Source organism: Xenia sp. Carnegie-2017, unplaced genomic scaffold (genome assembly GCF_021976095.1).
Source record: "Xenia sp. Carnegie-2017 unplaced genomic scaffold, XeniaSp_v1 HiC_scaffold_16, whole genome shotgun sequence".
Lineage (NCBI taxonomy): Eukaryota > Metazoa > Cnidaria > Anthozoa > Malacalcyonacea > Xeniidae > Xenia > Xenia sp. Carnegie-2017.
In genome coordinates, this window is record NW_025813469.1 from 1,020,558 (window position 1) to 1,047,053 (window position 26,496).

The 26,496-nt window shown below is 36.9% G+C and overlaps 5 protein-coding genes and 1 long non-coding RNA gene across 6 annotated transcripts in view; 5 read left to right on the forward strand and 1 right to left on the reverse strand.

Moving 5' to 3' along the window:
- Nucleotide 1: 1 nt before the first annotated feature.
- On the forward strand, nucleotides 2-1,715 carry LOC124436751. The gene has a single exon (XM_046986714.1). It carries the CDS (start codon nucleotides 233-235, stop codon nucleotides 1,442-1,444), a length of 1,212 nt encoding a protein of 403 aa, XP_046842670.1. The 5' UTR covers nucleotides 2-232; the 3' UTR covers nucleotides 1,445-1,715.
- A 1,056-nt stretch (nucleotides 1,716-2,771) lies between these two features.
- LOC124436515 (von Willebrand factor A domain-containing protein 5A-like) lies at nucleotides 2,772-5,609 on the forward strand. The gene is made up of 6 exons (XM_046986443.1): nucleotides 2,772-3,625; nucleotides 3,703-3,817; nucleotides 3,878-4,520; nucleotides 4,609-4,734; nucleotides 4,821-4,874; nucleotides 4,961-5,609. Exons 1-6 carry the CDS (start codon nucleotides 2,778-2,780, stop codon nucleotides 5,338-5,340), a joined length of 2,166 nt encoding a protein of 721 aa, XP_046842399.1. The 5' UTR covers nucleotides 2,772-2,777; the 3' UTR covers nucleotides 5,341-5,609.
- Nucleotides 5,610-5,688: 79 nt separating this feature from the next.
- On the reverse strand, nucleotides 5,689-8,973 carry LOC124437103 (the record flags this gene model as incomplete). Its single annotated transcript, XM_046987122.1, has 7 exons — nucleotides 5,689-6,033; nucleotides 6,641-7,030; nucleotides 7,109-7,144; nucleotides 7,238-8,011; nucleotides 8,090-8,170; nucleotides 8,406-8,429; nucleotides 8,955-8,973. Coding segments are annotated over 7 exons (1,569 nt in total), but the record flags the coding sequence as incomplete, so codon positions are not given.
- LOC124436542 (von Willebrand factor A domain-containing protein 5A-like) overlaps nucleotides 7,947-26,496 on the forward strand; it is a 47,795-nt gene continuing 29,245 nt past the window's right edge. Inside the window, 2 exon segments of the mRNA XM_046986491.1 lie at nucleotides 7,947-8,064; nucleotides 9,414-9,568. Coding sequence (XP_046842447.1) covers nucleotides 9,501-9,568 — 68 coding nt within the window. The 5' untranslated portion in view covers nucleotides 7,947-8,064; nucleotides 9,414-9,500.
- On the forward strand, nucleotides 17,651-18,094 carry LOC124436547. The gene is made up of 3 exons (XR_006945381.1): nucleotides 17,651-17,662; nucleotides 17,742-17,856; nucleotides 17,917-18,094. It is a non-coding gene; the product is annotated as an uncharacterized LOC124436547 (long non-coding RNA).
- Nucleotides 18,815-19,500, forward strand: LOC124436538 (von Willebrand factor A domain-containing protein 5A-like). The gene is made up of 2 exons (XM_046986486.1): nucleotides 18,815-18,905; nucleotides 18,993-19,500. The coding sequence occupies exons 1-2, from the start codon at nucleotides 18,830-18,832 to the stop codon at nucleotides 19,403-19,405; spliced, it is 489 nt and encodes a 162-aa protein (XP_046842442.1). The 5' UTR covers nucleotides 18,815-18,829; the 3' UTR covers nucleotides 19,406-19,500.

The following is a 26,496-nucleotide window of genomic DNA, read 5'->3' on the forward strand; positions in this document are numbered from 1 at the left end:
TTTTTGGATGTGTGAGCTCATGTTTTTGTTTTTTTTGTAACTTTCGATTTTCATAACAAATTTTCCCAAATCCATTGAAACTTTCCGCCGAATGAAAGAATTTAAAGAATTGCAATAATTGTTGCGGAATTCCAACAAAGAAAGACAAAATACCACGCAAAATACAACGTAATTAAAATTTTAAGGCAGCCAGCAAATAAATACTAATTGAACAATTCACTTGACTATCGCAATGGGAGCAAGGTCCTCTGTACCATTGCGTGACAAAGACATAGTTAAAGGTGAAGGAAAACATACACCAGTACCAGATGATACAGAACCATTTCAAGGTAAAAGTTTAGACTGTATAGTCGTCAGCATACCTGTACGAATGAAGCGCCATTTTGTGTCGAATTTCATCGCTGGACAGCCAGCGGTTACAAGCGATGTTGATACGTATTATCCAACTCTTGCCCGCTACCAAGAACAAGGATATGATTTGCATACATTTTATCACATTCAAGGCTTGGTAAAGACATCAGGTTTTCGTGAAGCCACCGTGCCATATGTGGCAGTTTTTAGTAAACTATTAGATGTTGGTTTAACTAAAGATGTCTCGCGCTTATTCGTTGAAAAATGTACAATGCATGTACAATTTACAAGCCGGGTGAAAAGAATCTTCTCACCAGCGCGTGTGTTAAACACTGAGGAATTATTGAATAAAATTACTCTTCACAGTTCAATGGGGGCAAGACTTCTTTGTATTGAGACCAATGGACAAGTTGTCACACAAGGAATGTCTGGTAAGATCATTGGGCTTGATGCAATTTTCGAAATCCCCAACGAACCAACCCCATCAAAATATGTATATCAGATGATTAACGTTCCAATTGAAATAAGTGGCAAAGTGGGATACCCACCTAAAGTAACAATGCGTTGCGACTGGCTTGGTACAATGACAGCACACTTAAATCAAGGATGGAAGTTGGTTGAAATATTTCTTGACCAAATAGAACACCAATCTGGCAACTTTAATGTCACTGCCACCGCAAACTCTGTTTGGTTTTTTGAAAAAGAAACATCAAAGCTTCAAGATACAACACCAGTCTACGAAGGCACAGTGATTGAATATTTTCACGAAGTATCAACAGGTTTTGGAGGTGCTACTTTAAAGACGGATTGGTCTCCATTTATTATAGAAATGGGACAAAGAGGCTGGGAGCTTTCTTGCATTCAGCAGAGTCCAGAGTTGCGGAGAATTGGCTTTGGTAAATTTCAAATAAAGTTCATAATGTTCTTTCAACGCATAATTTCTTCATCCTTCGATAAGTCTATTGCACCTCCACCTTATCCTGGACCTTCTCATCCGGGATCCTCTCCTTATTCGGAGCCGTCTTCTCATCCGGGACCCTCTTCATTTGAAAATCAGCCTTCTTTATTCGATGAAAAAAAACTGCCTTTATGAAAGAATACTTCTATGTTAATCAAGCACGGCTGCACTGATTGATTATTGAATAATGTTTATGATCTTGGTATTATTCCGTCATATTTATAAGCACTAGTATTTAACTTGTATAATTTACGTGCAATAGAGATACGCAGGGTAAATGTAAATGTAAAACTTTACTGGAAATCTCTACGTTAATGGAATGAAACTTTCATTGGATATCTCTGTGTTTGTAAAAGTTTTTCTTTTGCACTTTTCAAACAAAATACATACCAATGATGCCATGAGACATGTTGTGAAGCAATATCATCTATTTATAGTGTTTTCGTCAGTCGCTATATTGGGGTAAAAATCCAATATGAAGAAAAGAATTTATGTTAATTTAATGCTCTGTTAAGCATCGGCACTTTAATGTACTCCCCCAAGATGGCCTCTTGACGTCACAAACAAACATCTTAAGCCTGTTCTTCACTTGCCACGGTATCAAAACGTATCGTAGCAAAACGTAATATGGCGCATGCGTGCTTGTGCATATTGACCACCAAATTCATAGTGAAATCCAAGTCACATGTTTTTCATGTGCATATTAAACCGTGTTAGGATTAATATATTATATATATTCTCCGATGATGGCTTTGGAATAAAGTCGAAACACGGTGCCATCCAGTAAACTGCTATAGTGGCGAAAATCTCTCGTCCATACCCAGTTTAAAAAGACATTTGACACGTATCCAATCCCTGTGGGTTTGGTAGCTCAACAGGTAGAGCGGCGGACTAGTATCCCGCAGGTGCGAGATCAAATCTCGTTCAAGTCACATGTTTTCATGCATCTCGAACAAGTGATTCCAAGTCACATGTTTTCCATGTGCGTATTACACCGGGTTAGGATTAATACATCACGATACGTGGCTTGTAGAAATAGGCTATATTTTGTACAAAACGTTGTGTACTTCATAAGCGTTTCCACTGGCTTCAAGTCAAATTGTTACCAAGATGTTGACGTACGGTGTATTTATTTGCGACAGAAACGAAGAAGTTCCATTGAAAAGTCAATGCGTTCGATCCTTTTTAAAAGGCCAAGTTGTTGGTTTTCGATCAACATTGACGTATGTCAATCATACAGAAAATCCTCTCGAAGTGTTTTTTCGTACGCCTGTAGACGATTCCTTTGCTGTAGTAGGTTTGGAGGCTTGCATTGATGGCAAAAAAATCCGTGCAGAAATACAAGAAAAGGAGAAAGCTCGAGAGAAGTACAAAGAAGCAGTATCGAGTGGACGAACAGCAGCTTTTGGAGAGGAGAAACAAGGAGATATATTTAGTTTGGTTTTAGGCAATCTTCCCCCCGAAAGAAATGGCTGTTTTGGAATTAACTATGGTTGGTGAACTGAATGTTGAAGCTGGTGGTGCTGTGAGATTTGTTTTACCTAAAGTGCTCAAACCTCGTTACACACCGACAGGAAGCAATAACCCTCTGGCACCCGAAGTATCTTCCGATAGTGGGGCAACTGCAAAACAAGGGACTGGACCCGATTCTTACCAGTTCAGCCTTGAAATAGATGATGCACCAAACATTGATAAGGTGACATCACCATCACACAAGATTTTTGATGACAATGACGGCGAAAAGATCAAAGTGACTTTAACGGAAGTAAAACAAACTGATATTGTCATTTTAGTGCAACCTAAAGAGATAAACAAGCCATTAATTATTGTTGAACCAGGTTTATCAAATGGTGAAAACAATTTTCAAAAATCTTCAGCAATCATGGTGAGCTTCATCCCTGAATTCAAGGGTGAAAATAATTGTCTTCAAGCAGCCTGTGAATTTGTGTTTGTGATTGATCGAAGTGGTAGTATGGCTGGATCCTACATCAAAGATGCAGCTGAAACACTTCTACTCTTTCTTAAAAGTATTCCTGAAGGATGTTATTTCAATATAATAGGTTTTGGCAGCACATATGTTCACCTATTTCCAGAAAGTGTTCCATACAATCAAAAAAATTTGGAAACAGCTGTAAAACATGCAGAGAATCTTCAAGCTGATTTGGGTGGTACAGAGCTATTTCATCCACTTAAACAAATATTTAGTCATGCACCAAAGAAAGGTTTGCCAAGGAAGGTGTTTGTGCTAACTGATGGAAGCATAGGTAATACTGACTCTGTCATTCAACTTGTTAAGAAAAACTCAAACAATTCCAGGTAAATAATCATTAAATTACTATTGGTACCTTTTTGTTACGCATAATTATTTATAACAAAATGTTCTTTTTCCATAGATGTTTTTCTTTTGGCATCGGCTCTGGTGCATCAACAACTTTAGTGAAAGGCATTGCACAAGCTGGCAAAGGTGCTGCTGAGTTCATTATATCTGGAGAGAGGATGCAACCTAAGGTAGATGTACATCAGCTTTCTTAAAAAGTATTGGAAATAATTAGAAAAATTATTTTTCAGGTGATAAGATCACTAAAAAAAGCCATGCAACCTTCTGTGACAGATGTTCAAATTTCTGTCACTGTTTCCGAGAATATAACAGTAAATGTAGTTCCAAAAGAAAGGCTTCCACCTATTTTTATTGGTGAATGTCTTATTGTATATGCAATTCTTCATGACAAGTCACCATCCTCGTCACCTCAAGAAGGAAAAATACTCCTTAGTGGTGATTTACTTGGAGCTAAAGTAGAGCATAAGATGAAGTTTCCAATCAAACCAGCAGTGAAAAAAGAAACTGCTTCCCAAGTGTCAACTATTCACCACCTTGCAGCCAAGAAGTGGATAAAAGAATTGGAGTTGGATGGTGGAAAAAAGGCAGAGATAATTCAGCTAAGTTGTGACTCCAATGTTATATCATCACAAACTGCATTTATTGCCATTGATCAAGATAGAAAACAAGCAGTTAAAGGAAGTTTGCACAGTTGGGATTTAATTCCTCATGAGGAGGAAGAGTTCATGTTGATGAGTTCGATGCCTTGTTACAGAGCATGCAGCAGTGACAGAAATTATCGATTTGTACGTGGCATACACACTAAATCAGCTACTCGGTGTCAAAGTTTATCAAATGACTACGAAAGTGTAGATGTTTACGACATTTTCCAAGGTTAGTGCAAAACACGGCTTTCCATACCTGCTGAAAATATCAATGATATTGAGTTAAAGAATTCATCAACATTTTTTTTCCTGGATAGATTCGGATGAAATTGCAAGTTGTGCAACTAGGGGGCGAAGTTTATCTCCAGATCCAATACTCTTTAAAATGTGTAAAAGTGCAGATGAAACCCTAAGTTTAGAAGGGGCCAACAGTTTTTTTGGAGGTGAGTATAAAACATGGTTTTCTATTTGCTGCAAATATTAATAATACTATTGAATAAAAGAAATTATGAAAATTTTTTATGGATAGGTTATGATGATGATGGATTGGAATATCAAAGTTTAGGGAATGTCAAACATAACAGTGAGTTTGAAGCACATGATTTTGTATCTTTAGAAGATTATAATGACATGAATAAAGAATTCATCTACATTTTTTTTCATAAATAGGAGTTACAAGTGAACCACTTTCACAGATAATCCATTTTCAGCTAGCAAATGGTGCCTGGAATATGGAGTCAGCAATAGCAAAGATGGTTGGTAAATCATTTAAGGATTTAGAAGATGCCTGTCCAGTGCCATACAATGGAAATATGATGACAATATGGGCAACATGTATTGTTTTGGCATACCTGGACATTCACTTATCCACTGTTAAAGATGAATGGGAGTTGGTTGGTATGAAAGCAAAATCTTGGCTTATGATACAAGTTCTACCACAAGGATGTTCCTATGAAGATTTGCTTGAAAAAGCAATCCAATTTCTCAAGTCTCAGCCTCCCGTGATCTCCGTGAAGGCGAAAACTACTATTAAAAATGAAACACCCTGAAATTCAAAACGCGCTTCTTGCAAAGTGTTGTAATCTTTCTACCGGCATATCAATCCTAATTTTCTTCATTTTGCATATATCTTACGTGATATTTGAAATAAACTCGTATTAAATCTCTTATGTAACTTACTTTTAAGAGAACCTTAGATCTTACGCGAAATTTCGGTGAAAAGTCTTCCATAGTTCTAATAACAACATTATCCTAAGATTATGTATCTATTGATTATTGTTATAACATTAGTCGCATTGTCAACAACAATAACATACTACCTCTCCGATTCTTCCATTTTTTAAAACGTAAAAAGGTCATCACAAATCTGTAAAAAATTCCAAACGAAAAGATGCATATACATTTCAATTTTTTACTTACAAGAAAAAAACGTACATCAAAACAATAACTCAGTGCTAGCTATATAAAATAAAAAACCCCAACAAAAACAAAAAATAGTCATCGACATAATCCACAACTGTTTCTGCAGTTTTTTGTCATATAGTAATATGAATATCGACAATGTCCTCTGTAAGCCCAGAATCGGCAATTTTTATGGTTGTCCCTACACGTCACACGAGGTGTGGTAGTGTATTTATAAATCCTACATGATCGACAGCAAAATAGCAACATATAAGCAGGATTACGTTGACATTCACCAGTTTTTGCCCAATCATTGCAATGTTTGTGATGATTGTTACACTCTAGAACGATTAAAATAAGAATTCTCGATAAATGCGAATTAATGCAACGTAAAATCAACAGCTTTCAATTACTTATTCCAAAAACATCCTAAATAAAGGATTCTATTTAGACAGTTGTGGGTTCTTAAACAGAAGGGGTTTAATAAGTGCACCCGTAGTTTCATTTTCTTTTGAAATAATCCCTTTGATTTATAAAAGTTTCCTAACTATCGTCGTCAAGGATTGGGCTCGTCCGGGCATTGTGAACTAAATTATTCAATCCTGTGTAATCAGATAAGTATTAGTAACACCGTTTTATTATTTAACTGGGAAAATCTGCTCAGTGACGTAGCCAGCCCGCAAGTTTTGGTCCTGCAGCCAGCCCGAAAGTTTTAGTCCTGCTATGTGAATTTAGAATCATATCATCGATTTCTTTAAAAATCTGTTGTTTTCACAGTGAGTGAACACAGAAGAAATAACATAGCAGGACCAAATTTGTGAGAGGATACGCCACTGAAGTTGCTCGCTCCTGTAAAGATTCATTCGCTCTTTCACCACAAGTTTACATTTTAAAACAAAGAAATCATTAATTAGTCAAATTAAACACTTAACAATGCTGCAAACTCACGTTTAATTGATGTTGGCCGAGGAGTTCTTTTTGGAGTTGTAGTTACTGGAGGAGTGGTTACATGTGAAGTACTAGATTTTGAAACTGGTGTAGTAACGGGCGGTGTGTTCGGATTGGTGGGTTTAGAAACAGATGGAGTACTGGGCGTTGTGGGAACTGGTGGAGTGTCTGATTTTGAAGATGTAGGAACGGGAGGTGTGTCCGGATTGGTGGGTTTAGAAACAGATGGAGTACTGGGCGTTGTGGGAACTGGTGGAGTGTCTGATTTTGAAGATGTAGGAACGGGCGGTGTGTCTGGATTGGTGGGTTTAGAAACAGATCGAGTACTAGTTGTTGAATGAGGGGGAACTGGTGGAGTTTCAGGTTTTAATGTGACAACAGTTCCTCCATCTAAAAAAACATATTCCATTAACAAAATTCATTCTGCAGAGCTTACTCAATACATCCATTTAAAATAAGACAATTGACCTTTGCAATCCATTTTGAAAGGTTGCGGCAGTTTCCCTACAAAAAGTAGATATTTATTCTATTAAGATCTTGAGCCTTGAAAGATGATATCTGTTGATAAAAAGTTAAAATTGAAGCATAAAAACGCACCTTTTCTTGCATCACAACGTTTCAAGAATTCATTTTCACATGGGAAAACTTCTTTGATCAAGTCATAAAGAGCGGGATCATATGTTTGAAGTTTCTTGCGAGTGTTAATGTCATTATGAATTCCATTGGGTTTAGCTGAATATGCGTTGACGTTGAAAAAACTCTGCGTACCTTCGGCAAAATATTCACGGTCCGTACTTAATGCGTACGTTCTCCACCACAGTCTGTTGGAACGAGCACTCTCGTAGGCAGCTTTCAAACGACGATCAAAAGTCGGAATAGCTCCAGTTGCACCCAAGTTATGAATACCGTGAACAAACTCGTGAAGAAAGATGTCTTCGTTATAGTAGCGATCTGGTCGTTCGCATAAAAGATTCTCTTCACCCCCCGTGGAAATGGGAATGGGAATAGTAGCGCCCAGGCCACGTGCTCTTTCGTTCCACCACGATGGCAAGAAACTGTGTTCGGGAATCATCGTTGTGCCTTCTGATCTTGCCATGATTCCCGCTCTGCCCTTTCGTCTGTAGAACCAGTCTCGAATATCCTTGCGATCGGCAAACAGAAACCTCATCACGTAACAAGCTCGCTCCAGGGCTTTTGGCTTTACGCGGCTTGAGCTAAGTACCGGTATACCGTAGGCATGGGCATATTGGGTATAATACGTGCTGAGTCCCAATCGTGCACGTACGTCCGCTGGCACTGCAGATCGCACCGTACAGTCGTAATTGTTTGGTGCGCTTAGTGATGCTCTTACCACAGTGTCATCGTGAAGTCCTGATGAAAAGAAAAATATAAGGAATACATTTTCACACATATGAAAAACAAAGGTAGATTTTCAAATGACTTACTTACCAATTGATAATTTTAGAGTTCCTGTTTCAATGGCTTTGTTCGTTGCATTAACGAATAACTCTTGAAGACTTGAACCGCTTCCTAAACAAGTTCAATGTTTTCAAATCATTAAAACCTTATTATCAAGGCAGATGAAAAAGTCGTTGCGTGAAATAAACGAATTGTGAAACAGCTCTGTAAAAACATCCCAATCTTCTGCTATCACTTTCCTTGAACAGAAACAAATCACAAAGCAAGCATAAGAACAATAACAAATGATAAAGACGCAAGTTAATTATCTATTGTAATAATAACATTTAATGTGTTGTTTACTTACCTGTTGGTAACGTATTTGCGAAAACTACAAGGAAAAAAACTCCGCATAACCACATCTTTATTTCAAATAATTTGTGAGTATAAGATGTGATTCGTTTGCCTAAATTTCCGAACTACGTATTATATTATCGTAAGAAACTGCTCTTCTACGTATAAGTTAATGTGATTATGAGAAGACAACACTTTTTAATTTGCAATATAATATCCTTCATCTATCATAAAAGAAGTAAATTTTGCAATGATGACAGATCAATTTTCCTTTACACAGTGTGAACCCAGCTTTATTGTGAAGCATGATAGACAACAAGTGCATATGTGCAATAAATCAACGAAAGGGACGATTTTTATTTGTGAATTGAGTCATAGAATGTTATAAGTAACTAATGTTTCATACAATTCAAAACTTTCACTTAGTTTGAGCATCAAGTGAATTATAAATGGATAGCGTGAATTTAAATATTCAACATGGGAAAACTTTTCCTTGTACACACGTCACTATGAATACTTCCCAACAGACTTACACAAACAATATTACCTTATACGGAGACACCTTGTGATGTTTCATCAAATCATAACCACTGGAAGCTTGATCATTCTCAAACATCAAATTCTGTCGAAGCATTAGCACAACTACGTTTCTTACGACGAACCAGCATATGTCTTCGCTGGTTTTCATTGCCTTTTATGCGATATTTTGAATTTTTGAATGTCAGAGCAAGTAATAATTAGGGTCATTATTGGAAGCTTTAATAGAAAAAAAATCAAACATAAATATTATGTTTCTTTTAAATTCAAACAACAAGTTTTCTGTTAGTCTGATGTAACGAGACACTTTTACCCCACTGGAAGCAAATATTCGAAAAAACACCAGCAGATACGTCATATAGGTCAACTTGTTGCATCTTCTTTTACACAATTGTCGACCCGAAATCAAAATTTTCACTGAAGTTTCATTGATTTTCACGTAGCTCCTAGAAATCATAACCTTTTCTAGTAATTTCTATTGCAGGTTGTTTCGATCGCAACACTTTCAAACCTACATGGGCGATATTTAGCTAATCTTTTAGCAATGGTAACTATCTACTAAGACAACATAATGAAGAATTTTGAAAAAGTGGTTTATCATTACTCGATCAATAAGTCATTTCAAAGAAACTGTCAAAAGTATGCAACCAAGACAAACTTTGTTTTTTGTTAAAACGTAAAAAATCTTGTAAATTAGTTTATAAATGTATGTAGTCAACGAGGCCGTTTTGACGTCACAAACAAACACTCTTAAGCCTGTTTTCCACCAGCCACGTATCGTAGCAAAACGTAACATGGCGCATGCGTGCTTGTGTATATTGACCATCAAATTCATAGTTAAATCCAAGTCACATATTTTAACGTGTTAGGATTAATATATTATATATATTCTCTGATGATGGCTTTGGAATAAAGTCGAAACACGGTGCCATCCAGTAAACTGCTATAGTGGCGAGAATCTCTCGTACATACGCACTTTAAAAAGAGATTTGACTCGTCTCCAATCCCTGTGGGTTTGGTAGCTCAACAGGTAGAACGGCGGACTAGTATCCCGCAGGTGCGAGATCAAATCTCGTCCAAGTCACATGTTTGTCATGTGCATATTAAACCGGGTTGGGAATAATACTTTACGATACCTGGCTAGTGGAAACAGGCTTTATTTTGTACAAACCTTGTGTACTTCATAAGCGTTTCCACTGGCTTCAAGTCAAATTCTTACCAAGATGTTGACGTACGGTGTATTTATTTGCGACAGAAACAAAGAAGTTCCATTGAAAAGTCAATGCGTTCGATCCTTTTTAAAAGGCCAAGTTGTTGGTTTTCGATCAACATTGACGTATGTCAATCATACAGAAAATCCTCTCGAAGTATTTTTTCGTACGCCTGTGGACGATTCCTTTGCTGTAGTAGGTTTGGAGGCTTGCATTGATGGCAAAAATCCGTGCAGAAATACAAGAAAAGGAGAAAGCTCGAGAGAAGTACAAAGAAGCAGTATCGAGTGGACGAACAGCAGCTTTTGGAGAGGAGAAACAAGGAGATATATTTAGTTTGGTTTTAGGCAATCTTCCCCCGAAAGAAATGGCTGTTTTGGAATTAACTATGGTTGGTGAACTGAATGTTGAAGCTGGTGGTGCTGTGAGATTTGTTTTACCTAAAGTGCTCAAACCTCGTTACACACCGACAGGAAGCAATAACCCTCTGGCACCCGAAGTATCTTCCGATAGTGGGGCAACTGCAAAACAAGGGACTGGACCCGATTCTTACCAGTTCAGCCTTGAAATAGATGATGCACCAAACATTGATAAGGTGACATCACCATCACACAAGATTTTGCTGACAATGACGGCGAAAAGATCAAAGTGACTTTAACGGAAGTAAAACAAACTGATATTGTCATTTTAGTGCAACCAAAAGAGATAAACAAGCCATTAATTATTGTTGAACCAGGTTTATCAAATGGTGAAAACAATTTTCAAAAATCTTCAGCAATCATGGTGAGCTTCATCCCTGAATTCAAGGGTGAAAATAATTGTCTTCAAGCAGCTTGTGAATTTGTGTTTGTAATTGATCGAAGTGGTAGTATGGCTGGATCCTACATCAAAGATGCAGCTGAAACACTTCTACTCTTTCTTAAAAGTATTCCTGAAGGATGTTATTTCAATATAATAGGTTTTGGCAGCACATATGTTCACCTATTTCCAGAAAGTGTTCCATACAATCAAAAAAATTTGGAAACAGCTGTAAAACATGCAGAGAATCTTCAAGCTGATTTGGGTGGTACTGAGCTATTTGATCCACTTAAAGAAATATTTAGTCATGCACCAAAAAAGGTTTGCCAAGGCAGGTGTTTGTGCTAACTGATGGAAGCATAAGTAATACTGACTCTGTCATTCAACTTGTTAAGAAAAACTCCAACAACTCCAGGTAAATCATTATTAAACAACTATTGGTACCTTTTGTTACGCATAATTATTTATAAGAAAATGTTCTTTTCTATAGATGTTTTTCTTTTGGTATTGGCTCTGGTGCATCAACAACTTTAGTGAAAGGCATTGCACAAGCTGGCAAAGGTGCTGCTGAGTTCATTGTATCTGGAGAGAGGATGCAACCTAAGGTACATGTACATCAGCTTTCATATAAAGTATTGGAAATAATTAGAAAAATTATTTTTCAGGTGATAAGATCACTGAAGAAAGCCATGCAACCAGCTGTGACAGATGTTCAAATTTCTGTCTCGGCTTCCAACAATATAACAGTAAATGTAGTTCCAAAAGAAAGGCTTCCACGTATTTTTGTTGGTGAACGTCTCATTGTATATGCAATTCTTCATGACAAGTCACCATCCTCATCACCTCAAGAAGGAAAAATACTCCTTACTGGTGATTTACTTGGAGCTAAAGTAGAGCATAAGATGAAGTTTCCAATCAAACCAGCAGTGAAAAAAGAGACTGCTTCCCAAGTGTCAACTATTCACCACCTTGCAGCCAAGAAGTTGATAAAAGAATTGGAGTTGGATGGTGGAAAAAAGGCAGAGATGATCCAGCTAAGTTGTGACTCCAATGTTATATCATCACAAACTGCATTTATTGCTGTTGATCAAGATAGAAAACAAGCAGTTAAAGGAAGTTTGCACAGTTGGGATTTAATTCCTCAGGAGGAGAAACTGTGGAGAGTCCGGTGGAGACTCCGGTGGAAGAGTCTAGGGGCTCGTGCCAGTGCACGTAGAAGTGCCAGAAGATGTTTTGAACGTTCAAGTGACATACTTTTTAGATCAACTCCTGTGTGTTCTAAATTAGAAACTATGAGTCGAAGTTTATCTCCAGAAGAAATATTAAGACCGAGAAAAAAAATGACTCGATATAAACCTCCAGAACCAACATTATTACCGACAATGACTATATATAAACCTCCAGAACCAACATTATTACCGACAATGACTATATATAAACCTCCAGAACCAACATTATTACCGACAATGACTATATATAAACCTCCAAAACCAACATTATTACCGACACCGACTATATATAAACCTCCAGAACCAACATTATTACCGACAATGACTATATATAAACCTCCAGAACCAACATTATTACCGACAATGACTATATATAAACCTCCAGAACCAACATTATTACCGAAATGACTATATATAAACCTCCAGAACCAACATTATTACCGACAATGACTATATATAAACCTCCAGAACCAACATTATTACCGACAATGACTATATATAAACCTCCAGAACCAACATTATTACGGACAATGACTATATATAAACCTCCAGAACCAACATTATTACCGACAATGACTATATATAAACCTCCAGAACCAACACTCACTAAAATGTGTGAAAGTGCAACTGCAGGGCAAAGTTTAGTAGGGGCCAATAATTTTTTTGGAGGTGAGTATAAAACATGGTTTTCTATTTCCTGCAAATATTAATAATACTATTGAATAAAAGAAATTATGACAATTTTTTGATGGATAGGTTTTGATGATGATGGTTTAGAATATCAAAGTTTAGGGAATGTCAAACATGACAGTGAGTTTGAAGCACATGATTTTGTATCTTTAGAAGATTATAATGACATGATTAAAGAATTCGTCTACATTTTTTTTCATGAATAGGAGATTCAAGTAATCCACTTTCACAGATAATCAATCTTCAGCTAGCAAATGGTGCATGGGAATTGACATCAGAATTATCAAATATGGTTGGTAAATCAATAACAGATCTAAAAGATGCCTGTCCAGTGTCATGCAATGGAAATATGATGACAATATGGGCAACATGTATTGTTTTCGCATATCTGGATCTTCAATTATCAAGTCTTAAAGATGAATGGGAGTTGGTTGGTATGAAAGCAAAATCTTGGCTTATGATACAAGTTCTACCACAAGGATATTCCTATGAAGATTTGCATGAAAAAGCAAACCAATTTCTTTGTGATAATAACAAACATGAGTAAATGTAACTTTGTGTGACATTGAATCAATACTTGACAATTTTCTTTATAATTTTTATAATTCAGTAAAAGAGACTACACATGCTTATATTATGGGTTTCATGTAGAAATTACTATAGAGTGGAATGACATTGGTAATCTTTGACAAAAATGCACTTCTGAGTGTTTTGTCATGTTAAGAAAACAGCATAAAGTTTTTTTGTATACGAAATCACGAAACTACGAGTCTATAAAAAATGTTTTAAAAATAAGACTCAATTTAAGCTCGGAGGAGCAAAATAAATAAAATATAACTTTGAGTACTTTAAGAACATGTCAGTTGAATTTCCCTGCCAGTTTTCTGACTTTTGTCACATGTAAGTAAGACACTTTGTTGGTTGAACGTCATCAAACATTTGATGGATTGGTAATATGTCGTACAAAATATTTAAATTTACCTTTCTGCCCCGTCACCACGAGAGATATGAAAAACGCTTTGAGATTGAATTGAGTGCAGTTATGAAATATTACACACCTAATACCACTCGGCAAAACCTGAGAGAAATTCAAAAGAAAAGATTATGCATTGTTGATAAATGATAGACGGGAAAGGCGGGAAAATCAAAAAGTTCAAAAGCTTCAAAGAAAGTACCGAATAAGTAAATATAAGGAACTTTTGACCAGGAGAACTTTTACTAAATGAGCAAAGACGTTTTACCTTCAAAATCCAAATGGAATAGCACTACAAACACATAAAAATTAAAATATTTTCTAAACAGAATGAGAGTTGTTTCACCGTCTTGAGACGACCATGCTTGGAATTCATTTCCGTACTTGATGTAAAGTTTAGTATTGTTGACTATTGTAATAATCGCATCTAAATGGTTGAATGTAAAGGCCATAGATAAAAAATAGATAAAAAACATCTAATACATCATGTTATTGTTAATAACTTACTTACATCTTCATGGGAAGAACTAGCCAATGGCGACTATGTATTAGAACCTTGTTTACAACTAATATCGGTTGGAAAGAATTATTTTCAAAATTCTTCTAAAAGAAATGTTTTACTTCCTCATGAAACCGTTCATTTCATGTATGAAATTTCAATTTCACTTAATTTCATGTATGAAATTCAATACAGACCTTTTTGTCAAAAGGTAATGTTCAATCAAAACATTCTATCAATTGTAAGTATAATAATCATCATTTTTACAGACAAACAGACGAACGAAGCCAATACAACCTAAACTAAGTTAATTGTTGTTAAAAGTGGCAGGATCAGGATTGCCTGACAAACCCAATCAACATAAAAAAAATAAAAGCAATTACCAAGATACCATTCAAAACCGCAGTCCAACATAGGGGTAAATAGACAAACATGGAAAGGAGCAGAGTTAAAATACTTCCCTGTGTAAAGATGCAATCACGTAGAAATTCACGCAAAATATGTTAATTACACTTTCGTCAGGAGGGACGTAACCAATTCATAACATTAGTTGTGCTAGCTAGGTAAATATTTCGGTTGGTAAATGACAATGATTTGAAATTTATGCACCATGACTAAAACTTGCGGGCTGGCAACGTCACTTATCTTCACCCAATATCAGCGACGTAACCTTTTTGTAGAGGTTTCATTCCTCCTAACTTCCTGTAGAAATTATGAAGATTTCATGAAATTTCTACTGCAGGTTTTATTGATCACGACATTTTCTGTATTACATGGGCTATTTGATCAATACATCATGTGAAATATACTGTCAAAAGAACGCAACTAAGACAAACTTTGTTTTTTATTATTACGTAAAAAATCTTTTAAATCATTTTGTAAATGTCAGTGAACATTCTTTCTCACCGTCATACATGACAGTGAGTATGAATCACATATTTTGTATATTTAGAAGATTATGGGGCCTAAGAGAAAATTGCGGTGGTTTTTGCTTATAAAATGCCATTTTCATAAGATAGACAACAAGTTGAGTCAGTAGATGTTAAGCTGACGTTGTTAACGCTTTTCTTTAAGAAATTCAAGCAGCGATTACTTTATAGTTAATAAAATTGTACCATCATTTGTCAAATGACCTTCTGAAAAAACAACAGGTAATTACCTAAAGGATGTCATTATCTTAATGGTGCTCAGTCACGCACATTTTCTGACTAATAAAAACACTGCGAAGTGTGTAATATAATAAATGCAGAACTCAGAATTGTACAGTAAAGTGATAATTTCTGTTATGTGCTAGTTTAGAGGTTTCGGTAAGCTGTTGAAATGGAAAGGCACAACATTTGTAGCAGATGACGGCATCAATAAAAAATCAACTCATTTTCAGTTTGTATTCATCAACGAAAGTTTTGATCCAACATCCGCATTCCTTAATTATGTTGGTGCTGCACTAAGATCTTAATGGAAGAAGCAATATCATACATTTATAGTGTTTTCGTCTGTCGCTATATTGGGGTAAAAATCCAATATGAAGAAAAGAATTTATGTTAATTTAATGCTCTGTTAAGCATCATCGGCATTTTAATGTACTCCCCCAACATGGCCGTTTTGACATCACTAACAAACAACTTAAGCCTGATTTCCACCAGCCACGTATCGTAGCAAAACCATAGAGCAAATATATCTATATCTATGAGCAAAACGTAACATGGCGCATGCGTGCTTGTGCATATTGACCATCAAATTCATAGTTAAATCCAAGTCATATATTTTAACGTGTTAGGATAAATATATTATATATATTCTCTGATGATGGCTTTGGAATAAAGTCGAAACACGGTGCCATCCAGTAAACTGCTATAGTGGCGAGAATCTCTTGTCCATACGCACTTTAAAAAGAGATTTGGCTCGTCTCCAATCCCTGTGGGTTTGGTAGCTCAACAGGTAGAGCAGCGGAGTAGTATCCCGCAGGTGCGAGATCAAATCTCGTCCAAGTCACATGTTTGTCATGTGCATATTAAACCGGGTTGGGAATAATACATTACGATACCTGGCTAGTGGAAACAGGCTTTATTTTGTACAAACCTTGTGTACTTCATAAGCGTTTCCACTGGCTTCAAGTCAAATTCTTACCAAGATGTTGACGTACGGTGTATTTATTTGCGACCGAAACGAAGAAGTTCCATTGAAAAGTCAATGCGTTCGATCATTTTTAAAAGGTCAAGTTGTTGGTTTTCGATCAACGTTGACGTATGTCAATCATACAGAAAATCCTCTCGAAGTGTTTTTTCGTACGCCTGTAGACGATTCCTTTGCTGTAGTAGGTTTGGAGGCTTGCATTGATGGCAAAAAAATCCGTGCAGAAATACAAGAAAAGGAAAAAGCTCGAGAGAAGTACAAAGAAGCAGTATCGAGTGGACGAACAGCAGCTTTTGGAGAGGAGAAACAAGGAGATATATTTAGTTTGGTTTTAGGCAATCTTCCCCCGAATGAAATGGCTGTTTTGGAATTAACCATGGTTGGTGAACTGAATGTTGAAGCTGGTGGTGCTGTGAGATTTGTTTTACCTAAAGTGCTCAAACCTCGTTACACACCGACAGGAAGCAATAACCCTCTGGCACCCGAAGTATCTTCCGATAGTGGGGCAACTGCAAAACAAGGGACTGGACCCGATTCTTACCGGTTCAGCCTTGAAATAGATGATGCACCAAACATTGATAAGGTGACATCACCATCACACAAGATTTTTGCTGACAATGACGGCGAAAAGATCAAAGTGACTTTAACTGAAGTAAAACAAACTGATATTGTCATTTTAGTGCAACCAAAAGAGATAAACAAGCCATTAATTATTGTTGAACCAGGTTTATCAAATGGTGAAAACAATTTTCAAAAATCTTCAGCAATCATGGTGAGCTTCATCCCAGAATTCAAGGGTGAAAATAATTGTCTTCAAGCAGCTTGTGAATTTGTGTTTGTAATTGATCGAAGTGGTAGTATGGCTGGATCCTACATCAAAGATGCAGCTGAAACACTTCTACTCTTTCTTAAAAGTATTCCTGAAGGATGTTATTTCAATATAATAGGTTTTGGCAGCACATATGTTCACCTATTTCCAGAAAGTGTTCCATACAATCAAAAATTTGGAAACAGCTGTAAAACATGCAAAGAATCTTCAAGCTGATTTGGGTGGTACTGAGCTATTTGATCCACTTAAAGAAATATTTAGTCATGCAGCAAAGAAAGGTTTGCCAAGGCAGGTGTTTGTGCTAACTGATGGAAGCATAAGTAATACTGACTCTGTCATTCAACTTGTTGAAAAAACTCCAACAACTCCAGGTAAATAATCATTAAATGACTATTGGTACCTTTTTGTTACATATTTAATTGTTTATAACAAAATGTTCTTTTTCTATAGATGTTTTTCTTTTGGTATCGGCTCTGGTGCATCAACGACTTTAGTGAAAGGCATTGCACATGCTGGCAAAGGTGCTGCTGAGTTCATTGTATCTGGAGAGAGGATGCAACCTAAGGTACGTGTACATCATCTTTCATATAAAGTATTGGAAATAGTTAGAAATATTATTTTTTAGGTGATAAGATCACTGAAAAAAGCCATGCAACCTGCTGTGACAGATGTTCAAATTTCAGTCACTGTTTCTGAGAATATAACAGTAAATGTAGTTCCAAAAGCTTCCACCTATTTTTATTGGTGAATGTCTCATTGTATATGCAATTCTTCATGACAAGTCACCATCCTCTTCACCTCAAGAAGGAAAAATACTCCTTAGTGGTGATTTACTTGGAGCTAAAGTAGAGCATAAGATGAAGTTTCCAATCAAACCAGCAGTGAAAAAAGAGACTGCTTCCCAAGTGTCAACTATTCACCACCTTGCAGCCAAGAAGTTGATAAAAGAATTGGAGTTGGATGGTGGAAAAAAGGCAGAGATAATCCAGCTAAGTTGTGACTCCAATGTTATATCATCACAAACTGCATTTATTGCCATTGATGAAGATAGAAAACAAGCAGTTAAAGGAAGTTTGCACAGTTGGGATTTAATGCCTCAGGAGGAGGAAGAGTTCATGTTGATGAGTTTGATGACTTACAGTGCAAGTAGCAGTAACAAAAGTTTTATATGTATGAGTGCCATACACCCTAGATCAGCTCTTAAGTTTCTAAGTTTATCAAATGACTACCAAAGTGTAGAGGTTGACGAAATTTTGCAATGTTAGTGCAAAACGCAGCTTTCCATACCTGCTGAAAATATTAATGATATTGAGTTAAAGAATTCATCAACATTTTTTTTCCTGGATAGATTCGGATGAAATTGCAAGTTGTGCAACTAGGGGGCGAAGTTTATCTCCAGATCCAATACTCTTTAAAATGTGTAAAAGTGAAGATGAAACCCTAAGTTTAAAAGAGGCCAATCATTTTATGGAGGTGAGTATAAGACATGGTTTTCTATTTCCTGAAAATATTAATGATACTTTTGAATACAAGAAATTATGAAAAAATTTTTATGGATAGGTTTTGATGATGATGATTTAGAATATCAAAGTTTAGGGAATGTCAAACATGACAGTGAGTATGAAGCACATGATTTTGTATCTTTAGAAGATTATAATGACATGATTAAAGAATTCATCTACATTTTTTTTTCATGAAAAGGAGATTCAAGTAATCCACTTTCACAGATAATCAATCTTCAGCTAGCAAATGGTGCCTGGGAATTGACGTCAGAATTATCAAATATGGTTGGTAAATCAATAACAGATCTAAAAGATGCCTGTCCAGTGTCATGCAATGGAAATATGATGACAATATGGGCAACATGTATTGTTTTGGCATATCTGGACATTCACTTATCCACTGTTAAAGATGAATGGGAGTTGGTTGGTATGAAAGCAAAATCTTGGCTTATGATGCAAGTTCTACCACAAGGATATTCCTATGAAGATTTACTTGAAAAAGCAAACCAAATTCTCAAGTCTCAGCCTCCCGCGATCTCCGTGAATGCAAAAACTACTATTAAAAATGAAACACCCCGAAATTCAAAACGCGCTTCTTGCAAAGTGTTGTAATCTTTCTACCGGCATATCACTCCTAATTTTCTTTATTTTGCATATATTTACGTGATATTTGAAATAAATTCGTGTTGAATCTCTTATGTAACTTACCTTTAAGAGAACCTTAGATCTTACGCGAGATTTCGGTGAAAAGTCTTCCACAGTTCTGATAACAATAGCATTATCCTAAGATTATGTATCTATTGATTATTGTTATAGCATTAGTCGCATTGTCAACAACAATAACATACTACCTCTCCGATTCTTCCATTTTTTAAAACGTAAAAAGGTCATCACAAATCTGTAAAAAAATTCCAAACGAAAAGATGCATATACATTTCAATTTTTTACTTACAAGAAAAAAACGTACATCAAAACAATAACTCAGTGCTAGCTATATAAAATAAAAACCCCAACAAAATCAAAAAATAGTCATCGACATAATCCACAACTGTTTCTGCAGTTTTTTGTCATATAGTAATATGAATATCGACAATGTCCTCTGTAAGCCCAGAATCGGCAATTTTTATGGTTGTCCCTACACGTCACACGAGGTGTGGTAGTGTATTTATAAATCCTACATGATCGACAGCAAAACAGCAACATATAAGCAGGATTACGTTGACATTCACCAGTTTTTGCCCAATCATTGCAATGTTTGTGATGATTGTTACACTCTAGAACAATTAAAATACGATTCTCGATAAATGCGAATTACTACAACGTAAAATAAACAGCTTTCAATTACTTTTTCCAAAAACTTCCTAAATAAAGGACTCTATTTAGACGGGTGTGGGGTTTTTAAACAGAAGGGGTTTAATAAGCGCACCCGTAGTTTAAATTTCTTTAAAGACAATGTACAATTATTGCTGTTGTCCCTTTTTCACACCATTAAAATCATTTGAAATAATCCCTTTGATTTATAAAAGTTTCTTAACTATCGTCGTCATGGATTGGGCTCGTCCGGGCATTGTAAACTAAATTATTCAATCCTGTGGAAGCAGATAAGTATTAGTGACACCGTCTTATTATTTAACTGGAGAGATCTGCACAATGGCGTAGCCAGCCCGCAAGTTTTAGTCGTGCAGCCAGCCCGCAAGTTTTAGTCCTGCAGTCAGCCCGCAAGTTTTAGTCGTGCAGCCAGCCCGCAAGTTTAAGTCGTGCAGCCAGCCCGTAAGTTTTAGTCCTGCAGTCAGCCCGCAAGTTTTAGTCGTGCAGCCAGCCCGTAAGTTTTGGTCTGCAGCCAGCCCGCAAGTTTTAGTCTTGCAGCCAGCCCGCAAGTTTTGGTCCTGCACCCAGCCCGCAAGTTTTAGTCGTGCAGCCAGCCCGCACGTTTTAGTCCTGCTATGTAAATTTTAGAATATTATCATTATTCATTTCTTTAAAAATCTGTTGTTTTTACAATGAGTGAACACAGAAAAAATAACATAGCAGGACCAAATTTGTGTGCTGGATACGCCACTGAATCTGCTCGCTTTTGTAAGGATTCATTCGCTCTTTCACCACAAGTTTACATTTTAAAACAAATCATTAATTAGTCAAATTAAACACTTAACAATGCAGCAAACTCACGTTTAATTGATGTTGGCTAATGAGTTCTTTTTGGAGTTGTAGTTACTGGAGGAGTGGTTACATGTGAAGTACTAGATTTTGAAACTGATGGAGTAGTAACGGGCGGTGTGTCCGGATTGGTGGGTTTAGAAATAGATGAAGTACTAGTTGTTGAATGAGGGGGAACTGGTGGAGTTTGAGGTTTTAATGTGACAACAGTTCCTCCATCTAAAAAAACTTATTCCATTAACCAAAATTCATTCTACAGAGCTTACTCAATACATTTCTCGAAATCGGCATTTTAATGTACTCCCCCAACATGGCCGCTTTGACGTCACAAACAAACACTCTTAAGCCTGTTCTCCACTTGCCACGTATCGTAACGAATCGTAGCAAAACGTAACAAGGCGCATGCGTGCTTGTGCATATTGACCATTAAATTATAAAATTAAACGAGACTTACCTGGAAGTCAAAGTTTGATTGGAATTCTATCTTTGTCGTCAGTCCGGAACGAAGGAGTCACATGAGATGCGCATGCGCATTTGCTGATTATTTTATAACGTGGTGCTGGAAAAAAATTTTTTGTAAGATATGGGACGGGAGGGTATATTGGGCATGTATATTCGACTTCCAGGTAAGTCTCGTTTAATTTTATAATTCTATCTTGTCATCAGTCTCTGTCACGAAGAAGTCCCGTGAGATTTTAAAGTCCTGTGCTACGAGCCACATAGAATCCCACATTGAGCACATTGTTGTCACAAACTTCATTATATAACTTTAACAATTTTAAGTCTACTGACAAAGCAAATGTTTCTATTTTAACACAATACTGCCAAAATTCAGGTGTTTATTTTCAGTTGGTTTTGAATAGAATGTTGCCAATGTTTTGCTCTTGACCAACCTGCTGCTGACATTATCACTTTTAGAGAAAGGCCTTTGGCTTTACAGTTTGATGTTGATGCTGCCCGACTGCTATGTGCTGTGTATTTTGAAGTATTAATCCCTGCAGATTTGAGAACCATTTTAACCCAACGAGCAATTGTCTCTTTAGAACGAGTTTAAAGGGTTTGATATAACTAAGTGGTAGTTGTGAGTGTAAAGAACTGTGCTGCAATGTTCTCTGTAGATATACTTTCAAGTTCTTCACAACGCATGCGCTTTCGTCGTCGCGGAATTCAAACAAATCAATTGGTTCCAAGTGTTTGCCAGGTTTGGTTGTCTTAAGCTTTTCACTAATCGTTATTCTGTATCTGTCTGGTAATTCATGTATCTCATGAACATTCATCTTGTGAATTGTTTGTCCTCTATGTCAAGTCGTCAAGCATAGCAACATCGTCAATTTTAGTGTGAGTTCCTTAATTGTTATTTTGTCAACTTCGTTATACGTTTTTAGGTAATTTAATACCACATTAACGTCCCATATTTCTGAATACTTTGGTAACACTGGCCTTATCTCAAATATTCCCATCATGTATCGTGTAACGAGGGGATGTTCTCCAAACTTTATACCATTTTCTAAAGTAAGAATACTTGACAACGCTGATCGTGCCGTGTTAATTGCACTGTATGCATTCCCCTTTTTGTACAGCGTAACTAAAAACTCGATTGCATTCTGCAATCCAGGATTGAACACATCCAATTTCTTTTCTCTACAAAAGCTCTTCCATTTATCTTCATTCGGAAGGCTTTTGCATACCAAACCTGTGTTGGCCAGTTCGGTAGAACACATATTCCCAGAGCTCCTTCCCTTTGAATCTTTGATAATATAGCAGCTATGACACTAAATGGTGGAAAAGCGTAGAATCTTATGTCTCCCCATAATAAGGAAAATGCGTCAATTGCACAAGCGTTAGGGTCTGGGCGGTATGCCGCATATTTGGGAAATTACTTGTTTACACGACTGGCAAATAAATCTAACTCTGTGGCAAATTCTAGCTTTTCTAGGGCCTTCGAGAGCACTGCTTTATTTAGCATCCATTCAGACTCCCTCTTTTCTCGCCTTAATTCGAATTCAGCGACAATATTTTGCTTGCCCGTTATGTGAGCAAGGCTAATCCAGATGTTTTTATTTATACACAACTCCCAGATCTTTTGTGCCATAGTAATGCATATGTCCGAATGGCTTGTACCCATATGATTTATTATGTTCATTGCGGTTGTGTTGTCACACAGTATTCTGATGTGCGTGTTCTCAATATGCTTTGCAAAGGTTTGTAGACCTAGGTAGACTGATAACATTTCTAAGTAGTTAATGTGGTTTATAGCCTCTGATTTAGTCCACGCCTCACCTGTGGATGCTCCCTTATACTCTGCTCCCCACCTTGAAAGGGAAGCATCAATGGTAATTGTATGTTGGAGCTCCTCTCTTGACAATTTCTGAAATGAATTTTCAGCATGAGAGGCCCACCATTGTAATTCTGTTCGTGCACCCTGTGATAGTTGCATATTAGTGTTAAAATCTCCTTTTGCATCTTTCAAGGTTTTAGTTTTATTGTTTTCTAGTTCTCTATAGTGCAAGGGCCCATACATTACCCCTGGGAAGTTTGCTACTATTTTTCCAATTACTCTGGCAACCTCTCTTATTGATTGTGGTTTAGTTGCATCTAGTAACGCTTTACAAACCTTCCTCAAGTCAGTGGCCTTTTCTGTAGTTAGCCTTATGTAAATTGTCACCGAGCTAATAAGAAACCCCAGGGTAATGATTTCCTGTGAGGGAATTAGACAGGATTTGGCTGGATGTATGATAAATCCTAGTTTCTCGAACATTATAAACGTATCAATAATGTTAAGGACACATTTAGTAAATGTTTGCCCCTGAAGATAGCAGTCATCAATGTGTGCTAACGAAATGTGTCCAATTGAGTGCACATTTGCTAAAACTAGTTTCAAACTTTAGTGAATATCCTATGCGCACATGAAAGCCCATTTGGCAAGCATGTAAATTGATAAATTTCTTCACGCCATGAAAAACGTAAAAGTTTTTAATTCGATGCCTTTATCGGTATAGAGCAGTACGCATCTTTTAAGTCCAGCGAGGCCATAAAGCAATTTTTTGTAACTAGCTTGGTGACATTGTGAATAGAGTCCATCTTAAAATGATGATAGACCACTGACTCGTTAAAAGCTTTCAAAGTCAGAATTAGTCGGTGTGACCCATCTAATTTAGGTCGTAAAAATATACTCGAGAGGATTTGTCCAGCTTCATAATATACTTTCTGTATTACAACCTTTTTAATTAACTTAAGTATCTCCTAATCAAGCAAGGAGCATTCCCGTGGGGAAAGTTTTTGAGGGTATAGCTTATGTTGTGCTGGTTCCTCAGCGCATTCGATTATAACTCCTGTTATGTGTGACAAGATTTCCTAGTCATTAGTTATTTCAGTCCCTGCGGGGAAGTGCTGTGAAACTCTCCCTGCACTGAAATTTTTGCATAAATTCTGTAGGTAATTTTGAATTTCAGGTACAAATTCCTCAAACTTACTTAACTATTTTTTGATTTCATTTAAAGTCTCTAATATTTTTTCACTTGTCCCACTTTCCATTGAGGTTTTTCCTTCTGTGCGGGTTCCTCTGCTGGCTTTTCCATAAAAAAATTTTTGCTGCTAGAAGAATGTTCCAATAAGAAGGCATTGGTTTTTTGGCAGTAAAGTACATTCTGTGATTTCCACTTCTCACAGAGGAGCTGATTTGACTCGCCTCTTTTGCCTCTTTTAGATTTTTGACCAAGTCATTTCCAAACAGTATTTGCTGTCTGCTTGGTCCTCGAGTGCACATATTGCTGCATATTCCTGTTTAATTGCAGGTTTGATCTGCTTTTTCCGCGCCAATGATATATTATTGTGTGCAAGGGCCATCAACGCTATGGCATCAACTAAGTTGGAAAATACCTTAGGGTTTTTTCTGTTACAGACTGTAACAACCATGCAAGGAGTGTGTTGTTTGTAAAATTACCAACGTGGCTTTGAGTACTGTTTGTTGTATGTTGAACATTTGTAGATCTGCCTTATTTTTCTTTGAATTTAACAGTTGCCATATCTCTGGGTGAATCTTCTTGCACCACATTCCTGGGCAGTTTTCAGGACGTGTGTATTTCTCTAGGATTACCTTTAGTTTTTTCGGGGTTCATTTGTTTGCCCCATCGTTTTAGCACTATATCGGCAGACTTTCGTGTAATATTACGGCCTGTGCTTTCCTCGTTTGACAAACCTTTAGCGAGGTCGTCTAAGAAGTCATGCTCTTGCGCGTTGGGTTCATTTTCACGCGTTTTTGTTTTTGGTATTCTTGCCAGCAGTGCCGACACGTTTTGCTAACTCGTCCTCGCTATCGCCAGCAAAAATGCTTATAGCATCAGGAGACTTTTCCCGACGTTGTCGCTTGCCTCTACTCCTCTCAGAGGATGTTTTTGACTTAACTCGCTATCAGAGTCATTGTCATGCTCTGTTGCTTTTCGTTTCCGACTGCCCGTTGGGCTTTAAACTTGTGAAGGCTTTTTAGCAAGTATATGTTCAAACAACTGGGCCATTTTGCCATCGTGATTTCAATGTTGGCTATAGACGTATGAATGTCTGGCGTAGTCTCTTTAGCTCCGTCTCTTGGCTGCCTATTTGGCGGTTCAGATGTCTCTGCGAGCTGAATGACCTCTTCGTTCGCCACATGTTCACATTCCATGTCGCCTGAGATCCGATAAAACTTTGTGAAATATCAACCCAATTTCGGTCCTAGATAGAAAATAATCTTACAATTTATGATACTTACTTTTCCGTTTTGCTTTTATTTCCCTTTTTACACTCTATCTAAACGGATGTATTGGATTTAAAAGGATTTTCTACTCGATAAACTCACCCGTTGTAACTTCTCAGCAAACTGCTTGACATGATCAGCAAATGTGCATGCGCATTTCATGGGACTCCGTAACAGGGACTGATGACAAGATAGAATTCATAGTGAAATCCAAGTCACATGTTTTTCATGTGCATATTAAAAACCGTGTTAGGATTAATATATTATATATATTCTCCGATGATGGCTTTGGAATAAAGTCGAAACACGGTGCCATCCAGTAAACTGCTATAGTGGCGAAAATCTCTCGTCCATACCCAGTTTAAAAAGACATTTGACACGAATCCAATTCTTGTGGGCTTGGTAGCTCAGCAGGTAGAGCGGCGGATTAGTATCCCGAAGGTGCAAGTTCATATGTCGTCCAAGTCACATGTGAGTTTTCTCAAACATGTGATTCCAAGTCATTTGTTTTTCATGCATCTCTTACATTTGTTTCCAAGTCACTTAATTTTCATGCATCTCAAACATGTGATTCCAAGTCATTTGTTTTTCATGCATCTCATACATTTGATTCCAAGTCACTTAATTTTCATGCATCTCGAACATGTGATTCCAAGTCATTTGTTTTTCATGCATCTCCTACATTTGATTCCAAGTCACTTAATTTTCATGCATCTCGAACATGTGATTCCAAGTTATATGTTTTTCATGCATCTCCTACATTTGATTCCAAGTCACTTAATTTTCATGCATCTCGAACATGTGATTCCAAGTC